The sequence below is a fragment of the Zootoca vivipara genome, chromosome 11 (genome assembly GCF_965207765.1).
Source record: "Zootoca vivipara chromosome 11, rZooViv2.hap1.1, whole genome shotgun sequence".
Classification (NCBI taxonomy): Eukaryota; Metazoa; Chordata; class Lepidosauria; order Squamata; family Lacertidae; genus Zootoca; species Zootoca vivipara.
Genome location: NC_142594.1, coordinates 57677807 through 57703265, shown reverse-complemented (window position 1 = coordinate 57703265; position 25459 = coordinate 57677807). Strand labels below are relative to the sequence as shown.

Genomic DNA, 25459 nt, shown 5'->3' with positions numbered 1-25459 from the left:
AGGAAGGGAGAGGGAGGAGCGGGCTCGGTGCCCTCGGCTTTGCAAGGGTTAAAAGGAGCAGAGCTGGATTCCTAGAGAGGACAGCAAGTGAAGGGGGGGGGTGAAGTCCTCCCTGGCCAAATTCCCTCCCTCCCTTCCGGCTGCTTTCTTCTCTCTCCTCGGTGAGTCTCCTCTCTCTTCCCCCTGAGGGTGCAATGGGGAGAAAGAAGGGGGTCCCAGGGGTGGAGGGAGGGTGCATGGGGGTCCCTGTTCAGATCAGCAGCGAAGGGGAGAAATTGGAGGCGTCGCTTGAGGAGTTTGGGCGAAAGGGGCGGAGAGGAGGAGGCTGGAAAGGGGGGAGAAAAGGAAGCGTAATTCGGGATAACACGGAGGGATCAAGGAGGCCAAAACAAGCCGGGGAAGGAAGGAAGGGGGGCGCCCGGTGGTGGAGGGAAGCGCTCCCCGCCTCGCTCCGTCCTAGCCTGGAGGTCATAAAGTGCCTTTTGCTGCTTTGTTCCTCTGCTTTGGTTGGGCAAAATACAGGTGTGTGTGTGTGTGTGTGTGTGTAATTGGGGGGCTAAAATTTTATTTGCCTGGTGCAGAAATGACTTCAAAGCAATGGATTCAATGGAAGCTCACAGTCACTGCAAACATCCCAGCAACAACATTGACGGGAAATCCTCCCCACCTGATGGATTTCTGCCTCCCAGGAGGATGTAGAACTCAGCCCAAAAGGGGGGGGGAGGTGGGAGAGAGAGCAACAAATTCTGCTTCTCATCCTCTCAGAATCGCATAACCCCAGGACATCGAGGTCCCTTTGCTTCTCCCATGAAATATTTGAGGCCACCCCCCCCCCCCAATTTAATGGGCATTGCCATTCAAATGGTGTGTGCATCTTGTGATCAGTTTTTCAGGGCGGGGATTACTTGGGTCCATGGGCTTCCAATGGGGAGAATTAAACCCTTAATTAACTGAGATTCTGCCCCTTAACATAAATCCTGGCTATGCCCAATGCCTGCTCCCCCCTAATATTTTATTCAAATTGGCACCCCTGCTATTATTATTATTATTATTATTATTATTATTATATTAAATTTGTATCCTGCCCCTCATTCAAAGTTCACAGGGCGATCCACAACATAAAAATGCAAAATTAGAACACAAAATGCATAATAAAACAAGGACAAAGGCAAACCAATGATCTCTCCTCCCACAAACATATTTAAAAGGCCATAGAATGTTAACCAGCCAAAGGCCCAGTTATAGAGACATGTTTTTGCCTGGCACCTCAAGATGTAAGGAAGGTGCCAGGCAAGCCTCCCTTGGGAGAGCATCCCACAAATGGGGAACCACTGCAGAAAAGGTCCCGTTTTTGTGTTGCCACCATCCAATGAGATTCCTGCATTGCCCCAGGGGGTTGGCTAGATGGCCCTCAGGGGTACCTTCCTACTCTACAATTCTCTGGTGCAGGTTTGTGAAGATTTTTTAGGTAGAAGTTAGATGCAAGGGGTGCATAGGATTGTAGCTCATCTTATGCACCGTTGGCTCGGGAAGAAGTCCCACTAATCCTGATGAGACTCTCAGGCGAGTAGATTGTGAGTAGAGTCCTGCTTTTTAAATAAATGTTTTCTTTTTCAGATAATACAGAGCATGATGAAATCCCCATAAATAAAACCTCCCCTTCAGAAGGGGGGGGCAGGTTTTATTTATAGGAATTTCATTTCATTTTTATTTATTGGGATTTCACTGCTCTGGAATTGATATTTTGATGGATTTGATGTAAAACGTGCAGGGGGAAATAAGAATGAGACATTAACAAATAATTGTTGATAAATTTATTAATATTTAACACAACTAATGATTAAGTAATTAGATATGGAGATCACGCATGGGTGAGGGGGAGCAGGGGGGAGGGATTGGGGAGAGTATCGATACGGAAAATTTGTAACAATAATAATAGTAGATAAAGGAAGAGGAAAATGTAAAGAGAATTGTGAATTTGATAGAAGTGTTTATGTAATTTTTTTCTCTCCTGCACAATTTTCTTTTTGTTGTCTGTTTGAAATTTTTTTTAATGAATAAAAGGAAAAGGAAAAAAACCTCCCCTTCAGTAGTTTCAAGCACTACTACAGATTCCACACAATATCTGTACTGCATTGTTTAGTGTGGCAGCACCTGCACTTTGGAACTCCTAGCCTCTTGCAATAAAGCACGTGCCTTTGCTAGACTCTTTAGGCACCTGCTAAAAGCATTCTTGTTTAGGCAAGCTTACCCAGATCATAGAATCATAGAGTTGGAAGAGACCACAAGGGCCATCCAGTCCAACCCCCTGCCAAGCAGGAAACACCATCAAAGCATTCTTGACATATGCCTGTCAAGCCTCTGCTTAAAGACCTCCAAAGAAGGAGACTCCACCACACTCCTTGGTAGCAAATTCCACTGCTGAACAGCTCTTACTGCCAGGAAGTTCTTCCTAATGTTGAGGTGGAATCTTCTTTCTTGTAGTTTGAATCCATTGCTCCGTGTTCGCTTCTCTGGAGCTTACGAAATTGAAATAATTTTCATCGGTTTTAATTTTTTGTTTTGCAGATTTTTTAAAAATAAATTTTATTAAATAAACTATAATAAAAATAAAACAACACAAGCCAAAACACAACCCATCCTGTAGATTTCAGTATCTGTCCCCAGTGGCCTACTTGTTATCAGAGGCCCAGAATCCACATTCCTTTGCAAGAAAATATGAAATAGTCAAAACATTTTTGCAAGCAAAAAACAAAACAAAAAATTAATGTTGGGGGGAAGATGACAGGAAATTTTCCTTTCCAGGTACCATCTGACCTGCCAGGTGGTGCAAGGGGGGTCCCTGTTCAGATCATGCCTGGTGGGGAAGACCCCCAAGTCAGGGAGCAGAGGGTCCCCCCCTGTCCTCTCTGCCTAGCCAGGGAGGGGGTGTTTGCAGGTCTTCAGCTCTCTTCTTACTTGGGATCCAGATGCTGCCTTCCTTTTTGGGGAGGGGGCTTTGGGTCAAGAAAAACTGGGCTTGCAAAGAAACCCCCTTCAAATCTGGGGATAAATCACATTTGTTAACAGAGGCTGTAGCCAGATGGGAACATTTGCACATGGGAGGAGCACGGGGAGAAGAAAAGCCCTTTTGCATCTGCAGCAGCACAACCGGACCTCTGTCCCAGATGCAACAAAACATGTCTCTCCCCTATTCAGGATAAACAAGTAGATGAACTATAAAAGACTCCTTCTCCCAACCTTCTGGGACAAATGAGGGATTATCAGTCATTGGGTGGCTTGTACTATTAACAGAGGACATGGAACGCATAAAATCCTTTTTGGCTGACTGTAAGAAAATCCTTCCCATCCTGATAGGTACTTGTAAAACCTTCTAGAAAAACAATCTAGCAGAGAGTCTGTGGGAATTGATAAACAAGAAATGGAAATTGGTGCAATCTCAAAAGAGGCTAGTTCTATCAAGCTACCCTAAGCCTTTGGGAATATTGGCACAAGGGGAGCACAAAGCTCACCTCTGGAGATTTAAAAGGTCTGCATGCCTGGTGTTGTTAAGAACACTACAGATTTGGGCATGTGGAAGATCTATACTTTGACGGCTTCCATGCCAGGGTGGGGGCCACATTTTGAGACTGGAGACTTGTGAAGATGGTGTATAAACACAGACAATAAGGAGGAGTGGTGTATTTGTCTCATGATATTTCAAGAACATGGCATCTCCAGCTCCTCTGCTTCCACATACAGATTTGGTTCCCATGGAACCCCAGACAGAGGCAAATGGGGCCACAACATCTGCCTGGCTTGCCATGAGAGAACTCAAAGAGCGTCAACAGGGCTCTCCATACAAAGCACATAGCATGGGGGCACATACATGTAATAGCTACTTGTCTATTTTCTGCCCATGCTCTGAGGTTGCAGTTTTCAGGCCTGGGGACAGAATGGTGATTGATTTTGGCACCAAGTTCTGTTCATAAGCCCCATTGAGTTCAATGGGATCCACTCTCTGGTCACTACTGTGCAGTCCATGCCAGCCTTACGAAGTGGGGTGATGAGCCAACGGGTGAAATTGGAACCACTGGACATGTTTAGAAATAGGGCTTCTTTTGGGAAGGGGCTGCCCCATTTGTGCTTCTCCAGGGGCAGGAGAATATCTAGGGCAGGAGAATCCCTGCAGGGCCTCTGAGGCTCCCTTTGCTTCTTCCTCTCTCCCAGGACCCTGCAGCTTGTTTTGGCTCCTCGACTCCTCAGGAAGGATGAAAGAGACGGATCCCGCAAAGCTAGCGAGGATGGAAGGAGGAAGATGGACGGTTGACCTGGTCAGGTTGTCTCCTGCATCCCTCCCCACAACCTCTGAGCGTTCTCTCCCAGGGACCTCAGAGAGATCTGGTGAGTTCCAAGGGAGTGGAGATGGGGACGTGGATGGATGAAGCTGGAGAGGTATTGGGGCTTGCTCAGCTTGGGGGTGGGGGAGGAAGGCAGGCGGATGGAGATGGAGAAGGGGAGCACCTTTTCGGGCTCCTCCACCTGCCTGCCTGCCTGTGCCTTTGTCAACTGCAGGCAATTTGAGCTAGGAATACATCACAGCTCCCTGGCCACCGCAATGTATTGGCAGCAGTTGGCAGCAGTCAACTCCATTTCTCCTTGACATCTGCAGGTGAGGCGGTGGAAGTGCTGGACCAGTCTCCTGCCTTGGTAATGGACTGGATGAGAGCCAACAAACGGAAGCTCAATCCAGATACGACTGAGGCTCTGTTAGTGGTTTGTTCCCTAGACCAGATGGCTGGGAGGTCACCTGATCATGATGGGGTTACACTTCCTCTGAAGGAGCAGGTTCATAGCTTGGGGATCCTTTGCTGTCGCTCGAGGCTCAGGCTGCCTCAGTTGCCCAGAGTGCCTTCCATCATCTTTGCCTGGTGGCCCAGCTACGCCCCTAGCTGGACAAGGATAGCCTAACTCAGGGATCTCCAAACTAAGGCCCGGGGGCTGGATGCGGCCCAATCGCCTTCTAAATTTGGCCCGCGGAAGGTCCGGGAATCAGCATATTTTTACATGAGTAGAATGTGCCCTTTTATTTAAAATGCATCTCTGGGTTATTTGTGGGGCATAGGAATTCGTTCATATTTTTTTCAAAATATATTCCGGCCCCCCACAAAGTCTGAGGGACAGTGGACAGCCCCCCCCCCCCCTTCAGAGGCTGCCTCTGAAGACGGTTCGGAAATTTCAGCTGGTGCAGAATTCAGTGGCCAGGTTGCTCACCGGAGCAAGACAGATTCAGCATCTTACACCTATCCCACAAATGGGGAACCACTGCAGAAAAGGTCCGTTTTTGTGTTGCCACCATCCAGACCTTTCATGGAGAAGACATGCAAAGAAGGGCCTTAGAACAGAGTCTGGATGTTTGCACTTTTTAATTCTTCTGGTATTATATTTAGTAGGAACATTTCTGGTTTTTTTGTAATCTTACATTTCAACATTTTCTTTAACTCTTCATAGGTGTTATTCCAATATTTACTTATCTCTGCACATTTCCACCACATATGCATTTGGGTCCAGAATATTACTTATGTATGGCATCGTAGCTGCGAGAGTTTTAATCGCAAGAAACTGGAAAAGTAAGAACACACCTGTGAGGGACAGGGGATATCGCGAAGTCCCTCCCCTCCTGAGTTCAAGCCAATCCCCGAGCACAGGGGGAAGCAGAGAGAGTTCCGATTCCAGTGGGGAAGCAGGAAGTCGTGTCCGAGGCTCAGGCAAGGTAGAGGAGCCAGGGTCCCAGGTGGGACAGGAAGGGGCGAATAAGGGCAGGAGACCCATCCCCCCAACTCCGGAATTACGCAGAAAGAGGAGGGGAAAGAGGATGGGTCTGCCAAAGCTTTTGTGTTGGAGAAAGACGCGCCAAAAGCCATTAGGAGGTTCTGAAACTGAATGACCACATCACTCCGTGTAAATAGCAATGACTTAAGCACTGTAAATACGCAGCACCAATAAAAGAATAAAATGCAGAGCTGCGTAGCGTCGTTACTCTGAAGTAGTCCGCTCCGGCCACTGTGACAGCAACCTCCTAATCCTTTTTGGGCTACTTTGGAGTTGCCGGGATGAGCGTGTCAGAGGGGGAGAGATGGCGGCAGATAGCGGAGCAAGCCCAGCAAGAACTGCAGCAGCTGTCGCTGCAGGCGCAGGGGGAATTGAAGGCAGCTAAAGAAGAGACTAAGAAGGTCCAGGACGACCGGCTACAACTTGCGGAACAGGTGAGAGCGCTACAGGAAAGAGAGCAGGAATTAAGGGCGGTGGCGGTAGACCTCCAAAACAAGCTGGATGCAGAGAAAAACAAGGCGGGAGGGGCACCCCAAGTCCAAGTGCTGCCAGGAAGGAGAGCCGGGACGCTAGTAAGCAAGTTTAATGGAGACCCGAAGGAATATCAGGGCTTTGAGACTGAGATTGTGTATGCTCTTGAGCTGCACCACGATGAGTTCCCTGATGATGAGCACAGGGTAGCGTTTATTGTGGAGCACCTTACCGGGGCAGCCAGGGAGTGGCTAAGACCGTTAATTGCAACAAAGAATCCTTGCATGAAGAATGTCAAACTATTTCTAGAAGGTTTGAAAACGATGTATTCGTCCGATAGTCATATGGACCAGACTAAGGAGGAACTTCACAATTTACGCCAAGGAAATATGACAGTTCGCGCGTATTGGGCGAAATTCACCATGCTGGTGCACAGATTGGGGTGGGAACTAGGGTCACCCCCAATGCAAGCGGCGTTCTACTTGGGGTTGCATGAGGAGGTGAAGGATGAGCTCTCGAGAGGTCCAAAGCCCAGTAATATGGATCAGCTGAGCAAAGCGGCTCTGGCGGTGGGGGTGAGACAGGAATCCCGGTGGAGCGACAAGCAAGCAACGCGCGCAAAGCGGGCTTGGTTCCCACGGTCGCAGGAGAAGCCACCCCCCCAACAACCCTTTCAAGCCACGCCTGGGGCCAGTCAGGACCAGGAACCCATGCAGATTGATAGCGCGCGCGGGGGGGCTTTTCAAACCCCAGCGGCGCCAAGACGCAAGGAGGGAAGGGGTGGGAATTGCTTTCTCTGCAACTCCCCCCAGCATCTCGTCAGAGACTGCCCACATCGCAGGGAGTGGCAAGGAAAGGCGGGAACGGTTGTGCCCTCCCCCACTGACGCAGCACCACAGCAGGGAAACGGGAAAGCCTGGCTGCAGGAGACAAGGGGCGGCAGCCAGGCACTGTCAGCAGACAACAGCCCCAGCCCACCCACCCGCACAGAGAGGAGCAGAGCCAGCCCACCCCTCCCAGAGCAGGAGTGGTTCTAGAAGTGACGCTCACGCTCCCAAATGGCTATCCCCTGACAGTCCTCGCCTTAATTGACAGTGGGGCGTCAGCGAACTTCTTCTCGAGGAACTTTGCAGAAGAGCACCAGATCCAGCTTCTGCAGCTGGATTTTCCTCTGCACGTGGCGACCATTGACGGCAGAGAGCTGCTGGGAGGGGCCATCACTCATCAACCCCCCCCCATGAAAATGACGGTGGGAAGGCACTCAGAGACACTGGCATTCAACGTCACCACCATCTCAGACCCCCCCATCGTCTTGGGCATGAGCTGGCTGGCGCGCCACGACCCCTCCATCAGTTGGCACCAGAGATGCATCACTTTTGGATCGGACTTTTGCCTGGAACATTGCATGCAGCACCAACCAGGGGAGGGGCCTCCGATAGCCACGGTGGCCACCATGCACGTCAAAGGGGGTGAGGCGATACCCAAGCCGTACTGGGACCTGCAGGAGGTCTTCAGCGAAGCGGAGTCCGACCACCTACCCCCACACAGGCCTTTTGACTGCCAGATCAACCTGGTGCCAGGGGCAACTATACCCCCAGCCAAGCTGTACGCCATGTCAGACCAGGAACTGGAGGATCTGCGCGCTTTCATCGACAAGAACCTCAAGCGGGGGTTCATCAGAGAAAGCAAGGCAGCAGGGGGCAGCCCGGTCTTCTGGGTGGACAAGAAAGACACGCAACAGCGCCGTCTGGTGGTGGATTTTAGACGACTGAATTCAGTGACAGAGCCAGTGGCTTTCCCCATGCCCAGAGTGGATGATCTCCTGACAGCGGCACGCAGGGGCAAGATTTTCACCAAGCTAGACCTGAGGGGGGCGTACAACTTGATCAGGATCCGGGAAGGCGATGAATGGAAAACCACGATGTTCACGCCTCTGGGCTCTTTTGAATATCTGGTGATGCCCTTCGGGTTGCAAGGGGGCTCAGCATGCTTCCAGGCCTTCATGCACCACGTCCTGGGGTCCCTCCTCTTCAGGAAATGCTTGGTCTTCCTGGATGACATCCTTATTTACTCCAATGACCCAGTGCAGCATGTGAAAGATGTCAGGGAGGTGTTGCAGCGCCTGAAGGAGAACCACCTGTATGTGAAGCTGGAGAAGTGCAAGTTTCACACCAAGGAGGTGGACTTCCTGGGCTACAAGCTGTCAGACAAGGGGCTGGCGATGGACAAGGACAAGGTGCAGGCCATCCTGGACTGGCACAGCCCCAGGACGCGCAAAGATGCCCAACGCCTACTAGGCTTCGCCAACTTCTACAGGAAGTTCATCAAGAACTTCTCTCGCGTTACGGCTCCCATCACTGACTGCCTGAGAGGCAAGCAGAAGTTCAGGTGGACACCAGAGGCGCAAGCAGCGTTCGAAAGCCTCAAGAGGGTGTTCGCCTCAGACCAGAACCTGTTCCACGTGGTTCAGGACGCGCCCCTACGCGTGGAGACAGATGCTTCTGATAAAGCTGTGGGCGCCATTTTGTTGCAACTGGACGCCAACAGAGAGTGGAGACCCTGTGCCTTCTTCTCCAGGAAGTTGACCCAGCCAGAGCGAAACTACACGGTGTTTGATCGGGAACTTCTTGCGATCCACGCTGCGTTCCAGCACTGGAGACACTTCCTGGTGGGCGCCAAGCACCCCATCCAAGTGTGCACGGACCACAAAAACCTGGAGTTCTGGAGAACTGCCAGGGTGCTCAACCAGCGGCAGATACGGTGGGCAGAGTTCTTCTCGAACTTCAACTTCTCCATACACTACATCCCGGGAGAGCAGAATGTCAGGGCGGATGCCCTCTCCCGCAAGCCAGAGTACATGGAGGAGGAGGCGCCACCGGCACCCAGGCACATTTTCCCCCCGCCAGCATGGTCCTGCGGAGCAGCAGTGGTGAGCGAGGCAGAACTCACAGCACTGACGGCAGCGGATGAATTTGCCAACCGCATCTTCAGAGAACTGAGAGGGGGGGGGAGCAGGCAAAAGACTTTGCAGAACGCAGGGGGCTGCTTTTCTACAAAGGTGCACTGTACCTGCCCACCACCCAGCTTAGACGTACGGTCCTCAAGCAGATGCACGACAACCCAACGGCGGGTCATTTTGGGAGGGACAAAACCACTCACCTAGTCATGAGACACTTCTGGTGGCCAGGGGTGAGGGAAGATGTTCGAGACTATGTAAGGGGCTGTGACACCTGCCAGCGGGCAAAGGTGGTCAGAGCAGCGCCACCGGGATTGCTGGAGCCCTTAGCCACGCCACACAGGCCGTGGGAAGTGGTGTCCATGGACTTCATCACAGATCTGCCTTCTTCCAGGGGCAAGACCGCAGTGTTGGTGGTGGTGGACCTCATGTCCAAAATGTGCCATTTTATACCGTGTGCCAGGGCGGTCTCTGCAGAAGAGACAGCCAAACTGTTTGTGGATCACGTATTCAGACTGCATGGATTACCCTTAAGGGTTATTTCGGATCGTGGCCGCCAATTTGTTTCCAGGTTCTGGCGGCGGCTCATGAACCTCCTGCAGGTGGAGGTCAGCTTGTCGACGGCTAGACACCCGCAGACCAATGGACAGGCGGAGAGGGTCAACGCCATTCTGCAGCAGTACCTGAGATGTTACGGCAGCCAGAGGCAAACGGACTGGGTGGATCGCCTGCCACTGGCAGAATTTGCCTACAACAATGCGGTGCACGTCTCCACAGGGGTGTCGCCCTTTAAGGCCAATTACGGGCGTGACCTCCGATCTTTCCCAGAGAGGGAGGGGGAGGAGGAGGAGGAAGGCCCACAGGCTGAGGATTGGGCAGAGGAACTGGAGACGGTGCACCAGCAGCTCAGAGAACACTTGGAGAGAGCCAAGGAAGCGTACAAGAGGGGGGCAGATCGCCACAGGCGACCGGGGGAGGTCATTAGGGTGGGGGACAAAGTTTGGTTGTCCTCGGAGGGCCTTCCCATCAGAGGGCGATGCAAAAAGCTGGCGCCCAGAAGGTTGGGCCCCTTCACGGTCACGCAACAGGTCAACCCGGTGGCATACAGGCTGGCACTGCCAGAGGACATGAGGGTGCACCCAGTGTTTCATAGATCGCTGCTGTCGCCGTACAGGGAAAGCAGCAGGCTCCGAGACAGCGAACAAACCCCTGAGGGAGGGGGGGAGAGGGAAGGCAGGGAGCAACTCAATGAGGCCACAGCCATCCTGGATTCAAGGTGGGGGGTGGGGGGACTGGAGTACCTCATGGCATGGGAGGATGCTCCACCGTCCCAGAATGAATGGGTCCCAGCCACTCAGATACAGGAGGAATTCCTGGTAGAAGAATTTCACGCCCTCTTTCCCCATAGACCCAAGCCCTGGCACATGGAAAGGGAGGGGGAGGGGGAGGAAGCACGGGAGAGCAGTTCACCATGGCGCTGGGAAGCGGAGTTTGAGGAACCAGAGGATGAGGTATGGGTGTCACCGAGATCCACCCAGTCAGAGGAAGGAGCAGATTGGCAGAACATTTTTACCCCCACCAGCTCTGACGCCACAGACTTTTTGGGATTCCCGTCCTCCCAGGCGGAAGGGGGGGGCTTGCAGGACTGGGGGGAGGTGTTCACACCAACGGGCTCGGAAAGCACTGAGTTCTTAGGCTTCCAGTCGTCACCGACACCTGGGGGGGACCTGGGGAGGGGTGAAGGAGAGCTTGGGAGGGGGGTGGATGTGAGGGACGGGATATCGCGAAGTCCCTCCCCTCCTGAGTTCAAGCCAATCCCCGAGCACAGGGGGAAGCAGAGAGAGTTCCGATTCCAGTGGGGAAGCAGGAAGTCGTGTCCGAGGCTCAGGCAAGGTAGAGGAGCCAGGGTCCCAGGTGGGACAGGAAGGGGCGAATAAGGGCGGGAGACCCATCCCCCCAACTCCGGAATTACGCAGAAAGAGGAGGGGAAAGAGGATGGGTCTGCCAAAGCTTTTGTGTTGGAGAAAGACGCGCCAAAAGCCATTAGGAGGTTCTGAAACCGACTGACCACATCACTCCGTGTAAATAGCAATGACTTAAGCACTGTAAATACGCAGCACCAATAAAAGAATAAAATGCAGAGCTGCGTAGCGTCGTTACTCTGAAGTAGTCCGCTCCGGCCACTGTGACAACACCCAATGTAACAGATTGGCAAATTTTAATGAAGGAATATTCACAGCTAGCCAGGGCCACCGGGAGAATTAGAGGACAAACAAAACAAAAAAGAAAAAAGGAATGGAGGATTTTTGACAATTATATATCAATGAGTAAAGTAATAAGATCATGAAGGCAGATTGGAACTGAACCTGCTGGAAAATAAAAGGAGAAAAACAGAGGTGAACTTTCTGTGTATAATAAGATGGATGTCACAGGGGCGTTAGCGGCTACTCTAGAGTAACGACTCTTCCACTCGTTGCCTTTTCATAATTTTATTGGTGCTGAGTATTTACAGTGCAGAGCAGTGCTATGTACATGTTGTCAGTCAGGAGTCAGAACCTCCGAATGGATGTTTGCGCGTTTTCTTCCAGCAAAATAGTCTCGGGATACTGAATCTCCACCCCCGCCGTTTCCGGCGCAATTCTGGGGTTGGTGGGATGGGCCTTCCTCCCTTGCTTCCCACTTCCCGTCTCCCACTGGGCAGGGGCTCCGCTACCATGCCTGAGCCTCGGACCCCACTTCCTGAGTCACCGCTTGAACTATCCCCCTCCCTGCTACTACTGGCGCTGGGCGATGAGCTGGTGTGCAGAATGGGAGGGACCTGCCTGTATCTCTTGTCCCTCACATCCACCCCCCAGGCTCCCCTCCCCCCCTTCCTGAGGGCTCCGAGGGAGCCGAGGACGATTGGAAGCCAAGAAAGTCCGTGGCATCGGAGCTGGTGGGGGTGAAAATCTCCCCCCAGTCTGGAGACTTTCCCCCTTCTCCCTGGGAGGACTGAAAGCCCCAAAAGTCTGTGGCATCAGAGCTGGTGGGAGTGAAAATCTGTCCCCAGTCCTCTACGGACTCTGACGTGCCCGTCTCTTGGTAAAACCATACTTCTTCAGGTTCTTCAAAACCCGCTTCCCATCTCCATGGGGATCTGCTCCCGGATTCCCCTCCTGAGGGTGCCTCCCCCTCCCCTTCCCTGTCCCTTTGCCAGGGCTTGGGTCTGTGAGGGAAGAGAGCGTGGAACTCTTCCACTAGGAATTCTTCCTGTATCTCCGTGGCCGGCACCCACTCATTTTGTGACGGCAAGGTGTCTTCCCACGCCATGAGATACTCCAGCCCTCTGTCCCCCCCACCTGGAATCCAGAATTTCCGTGGCCTCATTGAGTTGCTGCGCATATCCCTGTTCCTCCCCCCCCCTCTATGGGCTGGTTGCTGTCGGTGAACCTGGTGCTTTCCTTGTAGGGTGACAGCAACGACCTATGGAACACTGGGTGTACCCTCATGGATTCCGGTAACTCCAGCCTGAAAGCTACCGGATTGACCTGCTGAGTGACCTTAAAGGGTCCCAGACGTCTGGGCGCTAACTTCTTGCACCTCCCCCTGGTTGGAAGCCCCTCTGAAGACAGCCACACCCTGTCGCCCACCCTGATGACCTCCCCGGGTCTCCGATGGCGATCCGCCCCCTCCTTGTACGCCGCCTTGGCCCTTTCCAAGTGTTCTCTGAGTTGCTGATGCACCGTCTCCAGTTCCTCTGCCCCAATCCTCTGCTGCGGGACCCCCTCCTCCTCCTCCTCCCATTCCCTCCCCGGGAACGATCTGAGGTCCCGCCCGTAATTGGCCTTGAAGGGCGACACCCCTGTGGAGACGTGCACCACGTTGTTGTAGGCGAACTCTGCCAGCGGCAGGCGATCTACCCAGTCTGTTTGTCGCTGGCTGACATAACACCTCAGGTACTGCTGAAGAATAGCGTTGGCCCGCTCCGCCTGTCCGTTGGTTTGCGGGTGTCTTGCCGTGGAAAGGCTGACTTCCACCTGCAACAGGTTCATGAGCCTGCGCCAGAACCTGGAAACAAATTGGCGCCCCCTGTCTGATATAACCCTCGAGGGCAATCCGTGCAACCGAAAAACGTGGTCCACGAACAGTTTGGCTGTCTCTTCCGCCGAGACAGCCCTCGCACAGGGTATGAAGTGACACATCTTGGTGAAGAGGTTCACCACCACCAACACTGCTGTCTTGCCCCTGGATGAAGGCAGGTCGGTGATGAAGTCCATGGAGAGGACCTCCCACGGTTTGCGGGGGGTGGGCAGGGGCTCCAGCAACCCTGCCGATGCTGCTCTGACCACCTTGGCCCTCTGGCAGGTATCACAGCCTCTCACATAGTCCTGAATGTCCTCCCTCACCCCCGGTCACCAAAAGTGTCTCATGACTAAGTGCGTGGTTTTGTCCCTACCAAAGTGGCCGGCCGTCGGGTTGTCATGCATCTGCTGGAGGACCTTACGTCTGAGCTGTGTGGTGGGCAGGTACAGGGCTCCTTTATAAAAGAGTAGCCCCCTCCGTTCCTCAAAGTCCTTCGCCGTCCCCCTCCCCCCTTGCAGGTCTCGGAAGATGCGGGTGGTGAACTCATCCCCTGCCGTCAGTGCGGTGAGTTCTGCTGCACTGACCACTGCTGCCCCGCACGTCCATGCCGACGGGGGGGAAATGTGCCTGGGCGCGGGTGGCAACTCCTCCTCCATGTACTCTGGTTTGCGGGAGAGGGCATCCGCCCTGACATTCTGCTCTCCCGGTATGTAGTGGATGGAGAAGTTGAAGTGCGAGAAGAACTCTGCCCACCGTATCTGCCGCTGGTTGAGCACCCTGGCCGTTCTCCAGAACTCCAGGTTTTTATGGTCCGTGCACACCTGGATGGGGTGCTTGGCGCCCACCAGGAAGTGGCGCCAGTGTTTAAACGCAGCGTGGATCGCCAAAAGTTCCTTGTCGAAAACCGTGTAGTTGCGCTCGGGCTGGGTCAGCTTCCTGGAGAAAAAGGCACAGGGTCTCCACTCTCTGTTGGCATCCAGTTGCAGCAGGATTGCGCCCACCGCTCTGTCCAAAGCGTCGGTCTCGACGCGCAGGGGTGCATCCTGCACCACGTGGAACAAGTTCTGGTCGGAGGCGAACACCCTCTTGAGGCTCTCGAAAGCTGCTTGCGCCTCCGGTGTCCACCTGAACTTCTGCTTGCCTCTCAGGCAGTCTGTGATGGGAGCCGTGACACGGGAGAAGTTCTTGATGAACTTCCTGTAGAAGTTGACAAAGCCCAGTAGGCGTTGGGCGTCCTTGCGAGTCCTGGGGCTGTGCCAGTCCAGGATGGCCTGCACCTTGTCCTTGTCCATTGCTAGCCCCTTGTCTGACAGCTTGTACCCCAGGAAGTCCACCTCCTTGGTGTGAAACCTGCATTTCTCCAGCTTCACATACAGGTGGTGCTCCTTCAGGCGCTGCAAGACCTCCCTGACATCCTTCACATGCTGCACAGGGTCATTGGAGTAAATAAGGATGTCATCTAAAAAGACCAAACAATTCTTGAATAGGAGGGACCCCAGGACGTGGTGCATGAAGGCCTGGAAGCAAGCTGAGCCCCCTTGCAAACCAAAGGGCATCACCAGATATTCAAAAGAACCCAGAGGCGTGAACATCGTGGTTTTCCACTCATCGCCTTCCCGGATCCTGATCAAGTTGTACGCCCCCCCGCAGGTCGAGCTTGGTAAAGATCTTGCCCCTGCGTGCCGCTGTCAGCAGATCGTCCACTCTGGGCATTGGGAAGGCCACCGGTTCCGTCATCCTGTTGAGCCATCTGAAGTCCACCACCAGGCGGCGCTGTGACATGTCTTTCTTGTCCACCCAGAAAACCGGGCTGCCCCCTGCTGCCTTGCTTTCTCTGATGAAGCCCCTCTTGAGGTTCTTGTCAATGAACGCCCGCAGATCCTCCAGTTCCTGATCCGACATGGAGTATAGCTTCGCTGGGGGCAGTGTGGCCCCTGGCACCAGGTTGATCTGGCAGTCAAATGGCCTGTGCGGGGGCAGGTGGTCGGACTCTGCTTCGCTAAAGACCTCCTGCACGTCCCAATACGGTTTGGGGATCGCCTCCCCCCCCCTTGACGTGCATGGTGGCCACCGTGGCTATCGGTGGCCCCTCCCCTTGTTGGCGCTGCATGCAATGTTCCAGGCAAAAGTCAGACCCGAACGTGATGCATCTCTGGTGCCAACTGATGGACGGGTCGTGGCGCGCCAGCCAGCTCATTCCCAGCACGATGGGGGGGTCTGAGATGGTGGTGACATTGAATCTGCCTGAGCCTCGGACCCCACTTCCTGAGTCACCGCTTGAACTATCCCCCTCCCTGCTACTACTGGCGCTGGGCGATGAGCTGGTGTGCAGAATGGGAGGGACCTGCCTGTATCTCTTGTCCCTTACAATGGATTAATATAAATTGCATAGGATATGATTGGAAAATCGTTGTTATTTTTTGTGTTTTACTATATATGTATAGATTTTCTTTTTTCTTTTTTCTTCTGCTTTTTTCCTTTTCTATTTTTTATTTAGAGGAGAAAATTTGTGTATAGACTAGGACATGTCATGGTTGACTTTGCTGTCGTTTTGCTTTCTCATCTTTTTTTTCTATTATTTTGTAAATGATGACTCATGATTCCTTTGTATGGTTTTAAAGATTGAAGTAAATAAAAAACATTTTTTTTAAAAAAAAAAGAACAGAGTCTGGATGGCCATCAGTCAGGGATGGTCTAGTTGAGATTCCTGCATTGCCCCAGGGGGCTGGCTGGCTGGCCCTCAGGGGTCCCTTCCTACTCTACAATTCTCTGGCGCAGGTTTGTGAAGATTTTTAGGTAGAAGTTGGATGTAAGGGGTAGAGATGTGAAGGCCCAGAAAATGAAAAAAAATCAGGAAAAAATTGTTTTGTTCCGTTTTCTTCCTGATTCCTTTTTTTGTTTTTCTGAAAAATTGAAAAAAAATAAAAAATAGATTATGGAATGTTTTATTTTAATATGATGAATAAAATATTTTAAGATAAGACAAGCAAGTCCTAAGTTACAAACTGAACTCTGCAATGCAAGAGCAAGATATATTTCTTCCTTTAGGAGGTGCTGTTGTCACCAGAAAAGAAAAAGGTTTCAGTGGGGCACCTGGTGGTGGAGGCCCACAGGGAGCCATGGCTCGGAGCGGCTGGGGCTTCCAGAAGAAACAAATTGACATTTCCGCCTCTTTCAGAAAAGGGCAGGAAATGCCTTCTTCTGGCCCTGTCGCCTCAGTGGTTCCTCCTGGGCCTGCCTGACCATGGGGATGGGAAATCCAGCTGCCCCCAAACAATGGGGGGAAAGAGGAAGAAGAAGAGAAGGAAGAAGAAATGAAGGAGAAGCTGGGAGGGGGAGCAGCCAAGAGGGAAACTCGGGAGGAAACCTCCCTCAGGAAAGTGGGGCCAAGGAGAGGAAGAGGCCAAGGGGAATCTGAAAGGGCCAGCTGTGGAATGGAGAAGGTGATTCTTGGAGCCCAGTATAAACTGTTTTTCTGGCAGGAAACACAGGGAAAGGATGGCGGGGTCCCTCTTGCTTTTAACTGGGAAGAGCCCAGAGGGAGGGGCTGCCCTGAGCAACATGCGTCCTCCCTCCTCAGCTTCGTCTTTCCTTCCTGTCCTAGAGAGGACAGGAAGTGAAGGGGGTGAAGGTCCTCCCTGGCCGTATTCCCTCCCTCCCACCTCCCTTCCTGCAAGCAGAGAGGAGGCTTCTTTCTTCTCTCTCCTTTGCAAAAGCTTCCTCGGTGAGTCTCCTCTCTCTTCCCCCTCAAGGTGCAATGGGGAGAATGGGGTCCCAGGGGTGGAGGGAGGTTGCATGGGGCCCCCTGTTCAGATCATGCATTGGGGGAAGACCCCCAAGTCAGGGAGCACAGGGTGAGAGAGGGAGAGAGAGAGGGAAGGAAGGAAGCCTACCAAGCCTACTCTTGCAAAACCGGGCTACCCCCCCGCTCTTCCGAGTTGCGGCGGTGGCATCCCGTCGCTGACACTCGCAAAAGCGGGGGAAACCAGGCGATCTCCGAGCGCTCCCGCAGCTGGAGCCCAGACACGGAGGCTCTGCAGACCCCACTGATGTCCAGGCTTCACTCCGGGCAGCGGCGAGGCCTGCGAGAGCTCAGGTTACTTACGTCTGGGTTACAATACTTCGAACCCAAAAATACGTAACCCAAAGCGTTCATAACCCGAGGTACCACTGTACTTGTAAAACCTTCTGGACAAAATCTAGCAGTGTCTGTGGGTTTTGATAAACAAGAAATGGAAATTGCTGCTATCTCAAAAGAGGCTAGTTCTATGAAGCTACCCTAAGCCTTTGGGAATCTTGTCACAAGAGGACTGTAAAGCTCACCTCTGGAGATTTAAAGGGTATGAATGCCTGGTGTTCTTAAGAACACGACAGATTTAGGACATGTGGAAGATCTATACTTTGATGGCTTCCATGCCTGGGTGGGGGCCACATTTTGAAACTGGAGACTTGCGAATATGGTGTATCTAAGATGGTGTACAGACAACATCTAAGGAGGAGGAGTGTATTCATCTCATGAAACTTCAAAAATGTGGCATCACCAGCTCCTCTGCTTCCACATACAGATTTGGTCCCCATGCAACCCCTGACATAGGCAAATATGGCCACAACATCTGCCTGTCTTGCAATAAGAGAGCTCAAGAGGGCTCTCCGTATAAAGCAGCTAGCATGGAGGCACCTACATGTAATAGCTACTCGTCTGTTTTCTGCCCATGCTCTGGGGTTGCAGTTTTCAGGCTTAGAGACAGGATGGTGACGGGTTTTTACACCAAGTTCTGTCCATAATCCCACTGAGTTCAATGGGATCCACTCTCTGGTCACTACTGTGCAGACCATGCCAGCCTTACGAAATGGGTTGAGGAGCCAACAGGTGAAATTGGAACCACTGGAGATGTTTAGAAATAGGGCTTCTGTTGGGAAAGGGCTGCCCCATTTGTGCTTCTCCAGGGGCAGGAGAATATCTAGGGCAGGAGAATCCCTGCAGGGCCTCTGACGCTCCCTTTGCTTCTTCCTCTCTCCCAGGACCCTGCAGCTTGTTTTGGCTCCTCGACTCCTCAGGAAGGATGAAAGAGACGGATCCTGCAAAGCTAGCGAGGATGGAAGGGGGAAGATGGACGGTTGACCTGGTCAGGTTGTCTCCCGCATCCCTCCCCACAACCTCTGAGCGTTCCCTCCCAGGGACCTCCGAGAGATCTGGTGAGTTCCAGGGGAGTGGAGATGGGGACATGGATGGATGGAGCCAGAGAGGTATTGGGGCTTGCTCAGATTTGGGGTGGGGGGGGAGGAAGGCAGGCAGATGGAGATGGAGAAGGGAAGACCTTTTTGGGTGGCTCCACCTGCCTGCTTGCCTGCACCTGTCTTCCTGCACCTCCAGTGTTTGGATGGAGACCAACAGCGTCTGGGATTCTAATATCCCCACTGTGATCTCTCAATGGAGGGATATCAACTGTTTCCTCTGTGAATGTTCTTCATCCTGTCATGCCTTGACTTGACTTGTCTGAACCTCCCAGACCTTCTTAAATGTTGGCTTCAGAGCTTTTAGGGAAGTTGAAGTAACTTCTGTGATGTCTGTTGTTTTGGCTTCTGCCTGCATTTGACTGACCTTGGAGATGGAGTGGATTCCAGGATTGAGCCAAGCAAAATCTATCCCAGATAAAAACCAAGCAGTATGTCAGTTAATACCAGCCAACAAAGGCAGTGAAAACTATAGTAAGGCCTCACATCTAACTCTCTCCAGTTCTTTCTCTATCACAAGCATTTATTAACTTTGTTCAATAATGGATGTGAACGATGTCCTCTTCTTTCTGAGTGGGGTTGGGGTCCGGGGCAGCGATGCAGAGTTAGCATGATTTACGCTAACATGGCAGTGCATTGCTGGGGGAGGGGTCAGCTGGTGGGTTTTATGGTTCCGTGTCATCTGCGCCCCTGTCACAGTATGCTGGCAGTGTCACCCCACTGGTTTCAAGAGAGTCAGCCGCTCCGGAATGCTGGGGGGTTGAAGATGCCACACATCAACAATGACATTAAGTTAGACTTCAAGGATGTCCGCTTGAGGCCAAAACTGCACTCTCAAGTCTCGCTGTGAGGTGGTGTGGGGGTGGGGGAGTTTGTTCAATAATCTGGAGTGCCATTTCTTTCTGAGGCTCTAATTAGCTTCCCTCTTCATTGCAGATGGTGAAGAATTGGAAGGGAGAAACAAGGGGGACCACAACAGAATCCACATAGCAGAGAAGTCGTATAAATATTCAGAGTGTGGAGAGAACATCCGTCAGAGCTCCCAGTCCACCTACCGTCAAAGAAAGAGCTTCGTAGAGAGGGATAGCCTCACTTCACACGAAAGAATAAAGAGTAGGGAGAAATTGTATCAGTGCTGGGAATGTGGAAAGGGCTTCAGTCAATTTAGCCATCTCACTTCCCATCAAAGAGTTCATACAGGGGAGAAACCCTATCAATGCTTCGAATGTGGAAAGAGCTTTACTCTAAGTGGTGATCTCACTTCCCATCAAAGAGTTCATTCAGGGGAGAAACCCTATCAGTGCTTTGAATGTGGAAAGAGCTTCAGTCACAGTAATAGTCTCACTTCCCATCAAAGAATTCATACAGGGGAGAAACATTATCAGTGCTTGGAATGTGGAAAGAGCTTCAGGCAAAGTAGCAATCTCACTTCCCATCAACGAATTCATACAGGGGAGAAACCCTATCAGTGCTTAGAATGCGGAAAGAGCTTTAATCGGAAGGATAGTCTCATTTCCCATCAAAGAATTCATACAGGAGAGAAACCCTATCAGTGCTTCGAATGTGGGAAAAGCTTTAGTCTCAGGCATAGTCTCACTTCCCATCAACGAATTCATACAAATGAGAAACACTATCAGTGCTTAGAGTGCAGAAAGGGGTTCCGGTTTCCGCCTGCAGGAATGGCGGACCTGTTTTCCATCTCTCTGACCTTCGTAAGGAATTTGGCGGTTGCTAGGGGAGTAAATGGCAACCCCCTACCCTCTCCGGGGGTTACGGAGAGGGGCCGCTGGCCCGCGATGCCCCCAGACCCACTCCGACTGTTTTTGGAGTGGGGGGAGCTTGGGCTGAGCACTTACGACGGCCAGGACTCCCGGACGCTAATCTGCATGGCGGGGATTTCCATGGTTAAAGAAGATAATTAGGCTTAAATCTATGGACATACTTCAGAAGGAGGGGAAGAAGCGCTGTTTACTGCTGAGAATTTTATGCTGCTGAGCGAGAGGAGTCAAAGAATGTACGGCATCTGGAAGAAGGATTGATGGGGACGGAGCGATAAGGGAAGCAAGTTTTTATTTTTTCTTCATATTGTTGCCTCGTATCTTCCCGGACGCGATGTCCTGGCTTGTTTGGAGTGAAAGAGAAGCAAAAGACTGTGTGAGTTGAACTTTATAGCTGTTGTTACTGAGCATATTTCTTAAAGATGTGAAGTTGCCGATGAGAAAAGCCCCCCCCTAGTCAGACGGAAGGAGTTCTGGACGCGTTCGGAGGATTTATGAGCTGTGACGCACTTTAAATTGGAGCAGCGACCTGAAGCTAAGTTCAGCTATAGGGCAAGGAGATCCATTAATTTACCAAGAGTTCATGGTTGGATGTTTGGGTCTCCTGCCTGGAAAAGCTGTAAATTCTATAAAGATAAATAAATCGTAAATCTTCATGGCTATGAGAGAAAATGAAAGTGATTTGAGCCTTTTAAGATGGCGCTGCTACTCCGTCGCAACAGGGAGCTCCACTAAGAAGATTTATGGGGAGGCTGGACTGATTAACTCACACAGGAGAAAGAACATCTGTGAAACTTCGTTTGACATTTATCTCAGCAGCTGGAACAATCGGATGAAAGTGGAAAACATCTAGGTGACTGTAAGGGGAAGATTTGGAATATTATGAGCTTGGAGGACGATTTGAACTTTAGAAATAAGACGGCAGTGGACAGTTGCGAGGAATTCCCAATTTCTTGAAGCATGGGAACCCAAAAATAAATTATTTAGATGATTCGGCATAACATTCGGTTTGATTGATATATATATGTGTATAATTTGAAATATTGAATGTGATATAATTGGTTTTAATTGGAAAATTAATAAAAATATTTTTTTTAAAAAAAAAAATAGAGTGCAGAAAGAGCTTTAATCGGAAGGATAATCTCATTTCCCATCAAAGAATTCATACAGGAGAGAAACCCTATCAGTGCTTCGAATGTGGGAAGAGCTTTAGACTCAGGCATAGTCTCACTTCTCATCAAAGAATTCATACAGGGGAGAAGCCATATCAGTGCTTGGAATGTGGAAAGAGCTTCAGTCAGCGGATCCATCTCACTTCCCATCACAGAATTCATAGAGGGGAGAAACCCTATCAGTGCTTTGAATGTGGGAAGTGCTTCAGTCACAGTAATACTCTCACTTCCCATCACAGAATTCATAGAGGGGAGAAACCCTATAAGTGCTTGGAATGTGGAAAGAGCTTCAGTCAGCGGATCCATCTCACTTCCCATCAACAAATTCATACAGGGGAGAAACCCTATCAATGCCTGGAATGTGGAAAGAACTTCAATCGGAAGGATACTCTCATTTCCCATCAAATAATTCATAGAGGGGAGAAACCATATCAATGCCTGGAATGTGGAAAGAGCTTCAGTCAGAGGGTGACTCTCACTGCCCATCAACGAATTCATACAGGGGAGAAACCCTATCAGTGCTTAGAATGCGGAAAGAGCTTTAATCGGAAGGATAGTCTCATTTCCCATCAAAGAATTCATACAGGAGATAAACCCTATCAGTGCATGGAATGTGGAAAGGGCTTCAGGCTCAGGCAAAGTCTCACTACGCATCAAATAATTCATACAGGCGAGAAACCATATCTGTGCTTGGAATGTGGAAAGAGATTTCGTCAAAGTGGCGATCTCACTTCCCATCAACGAATTCATACAGGGGAGAAACCATATCAATGCCTGGAATGTGGAATGAGCTTCAGTCATGGATTCTATCTCACTGCCCATCACAGAATTCATTCAGGGGAGAAACCATATCAGTGCTTGGAATGTGGGAAGAGCTTCACTTTCAGGCAGAGTCTCACTTTGCATCAAAGAATTCATACAGGGGAGAAACCCTATCAGTGCTCGGAATGTGGAAAGAGCTTCCGGGAGGGGGCTAAGCTCACTTCCCATCAAAGAATTCATACAGGGGAGAAACCCTATCAGTGCTTAGAATGTGGGAAGAGCTTCACTTTCAGGCAGAGTCTCACTTCCCATCAAAGAATTCATACAGGGGAGAAACCATATCTGTGCTTGCAATGTGGAAAGAGCTTCACTGACAGTAGCCATTTCAGTTCCCATCAAAGAATTCATACAGGGGAGAAACCATATCAGTGCATGGAATGTGGAAAGAGCTTCAGGTTCAGGAACAATCTCACTACGCATCAAAGAATTCATACAGGGGAGAAACCATATTTGTGCTTGGAATGTGGAAAGAGATTTCGTCAAAGTGGTGATCTCACTTCCCATCAACGAATTCATACAAAGGGAAAACCAAAAAAGGAAAAGGAAAAAGGGGAAATTATTAAACAACCCTTACAAAACACAATTGTATAAGAAAAGTGAATGGGGGAGAATATTTTAAAATACTCTTTATCACATTTGTATCATATATATCATATCATTTATCGACCCATAGAAAGGCATTCTCCTGGTCGATCACCCAGCCATTATTGTCAGGAGTGAGCTTGTCGGAATGAACCCCGGTGCATCAAAGGCTGGGGATACCGCTTCAGCGCAACAGATCCCCTTAGAAACCCCAAAACAAGCCTTTTGGGGATCTGGACCTCCGGCAGCGTGGATTGTGGGCTTCTGCTCCCCAGAAAGGCTCTGTTTTGAGCCCCCGAGAGCGAGGGGGTCAGAGCTGTAGCGCATCGGGCAAATTGCTTCCTTTGACAGCGCGAAGCTGCAGGACTGAGTGGCAATAGCGGTCAATTCTTTTAAAGGAAAAAAAAGATATTAAAGGAATGTGCCGTGAGTACTTTTGACATTTGGCTTATTTGGCTAATTTGAGAGAATTTGGATACAGAATAGGGGTTTTAAAACGGAAGTCAGCCCCTTTCTGCTGATAGTATTGGAGAGCAGAAGATATTACCTAAGCCGAGAAAATATTGGAAGACGTTTTAAGCGTAAGAATATTGAACCTCCCCTTAGAAGAGGAGATGGGGGGGAGGATTTGTAAATAAATTTCAAGATTTTAGAAGGTTGAAAGGTCTTTGAGAAGCTGCTCGGGTTTTGAGAGCGTCAGACAGTGAGAAGCCATTGTGACGTAACAATGCGAGAATGAAAGTGTTTTAAATCCTGCCCTGCGGAAAGTGAAAGAGAGGCTGGTTCCCAGCCTTGTCCCTGATTGTTTGGATTACAAAAGTTATCTTCGACCTTGAAAGTCTGAGTTCCCAGCAGGGAAATGATATTGGAATTTATGAAAGAAAATAGACAAAGTTTACAGAGCCTTGCCACAGAGGTTAAAGCAAATACTAAGGGTCTGCAAGAATTTAGAAAAGATTTTGGGACTTTAAAAAAGGATCTGCAAGAGATAAAAATAGAGGTTGCAAGTTTGCAAACAAGAGTCACAGAAATTTAATCAGTTAAATTATCAGATTTGGAAAAATTGCAGGAGGGGACCCGAACGTCAATCGCCTTCTTGCAGTTCATAGAATCATAGAATCATAGAGTTGGAAGAGACCACAAGGGCCATCCAGTCCAACCCCCTGCCAAGCAGGAAACACCATCAAAGCATTCTTGACGTATGGCTGTCAAGCCTCCGCTTAAAGACCTCCAAAGAAGGAGACTCCACCACACTCCTTGACAGCAAATTCCACTGCCGAACAGCTCTTACTGTCAGGAAGTTCTTCCTAATGTTTAGGTGGAATCTTCTTTCTTGTAGTTTGAATCCATTGCTCCGTGTCCGCTTCTCTGGAGCAACAGAAAACAACCTTTCTCCCTCCTCTATATGACATCCTTTGATATATTTGAACATGGCTATCATATCACCCCTTAACCTTCTCTTCTCCAGGCTAAACATACCCAGCTCCCTAAGCCGTTCCTCATAAAGCATCGTTTCCAGGCCTTTGACCATTTTGGTTGCCCTCTTCTGGACACGTTCCAGCTTGTCAGTATCCTTCTTGAACTGCGATGCCCAGAACTGGACACAGTATTCCAGGTGAGGTCTGACCAGAGCAGAATACAGTGGTACTATTACTTCCCTTGATCTAGATGCTATACTCCTATTGATGGAGCCAGAATTGCATTGGTTGTTTCAGCTGCTACATCACACTGTCGACTCATGTCAAGTTTGTGGTCTACCAAGACTCCTAGACCCTTTTCACGTGTACTGCTCTCAAGCCAGGTGTCTCCCATCCTGTATTTGTACCTTTCAATTTCCCCCCCAAGTGTATTACGTTACATTTCTCCTTGTTAAAATTCATCTTGTTTGCTTTGGCCCAGTTGTCTAATCTGTTAAGGTCATTTTCAAGTGTGATCCTGTCCTCTGGGGTATTCGCCACACCTCCCAATTTGGTGTCGTCTGCAAACTTGCTCAGGATGCCCTCAAGCCCATCATCCAAGTCGTTTATAAAAATACCCAAGACAGAACCCTGTGGCACCCCACTAGTCCCTACTCTCCAGGATGAGGAGGAGCCATTGAAGAGCACCCTTTGTGTTCGGTCAGCCAGCCAGTTACAAATCCACTGAATGGTAGCATTGTCTAGCCCGCATTTTACCAGCTTCTTTACAAGAATATCATGGGGCACCTTGTCAAAGGCCTTGCTGAAATCAAGATAGGCTACATCCACAGCGTTCCCTTCATCTACCAGGCTTGTAATTCTGTCATAATAATACAAGAGTTCAGAAAAGTTGCAGGTTTCAAATTGAATAAGAGTAAAACCAAAGTGTTAAGAGAAAAATCTAACAATACAGGAAAGATGTGCATTAGAGGAAACCACTGGTTTGAAATGTGTGAAAAGGGTGAAGTATCTTGTTGTAAATATGACAGCGAAAAAATTGAATTTGTGTAAAGACAATTATGATAAGTTATGGAATGAAATTCAAAGGGATTTGGGCATTTGGTTAAGGTTGAAATTATCTTTGATGGGCCATATATCAGCTATAAAGGTGAA

General features: G+C 50.3%; 1 protein-coding gene across 1 annotated transcript; it reads left to right on the top strand.

Annotated features, from left to right (window-relative positions):
* The first annotated feature begins 253 nt into the window (after positions 1-253).
* LOC132592832 (uncharacterized) lies at positions 254-24782 on the top strand. Its single transcript, XM_088654360.1, has 5 exons — positions 254-1574; positions 4210-4383; positions 18323-18496; positions 19472-20192; positions 21437-24782. The coding sequence occupies exons 2-5, from the start codon at positions 4251-4253 to the stop codon at positions 22896-22898; spliced, it is 2490 nt and encodes an 829-aa protein (XP_088510486.1). The 5' UTR covers positions 254-1574; positions 4210-4250; the 3' UTR covers positions 22899-24782.
* Positions 24783-25459: the final 677 nt, after the last annotated feature.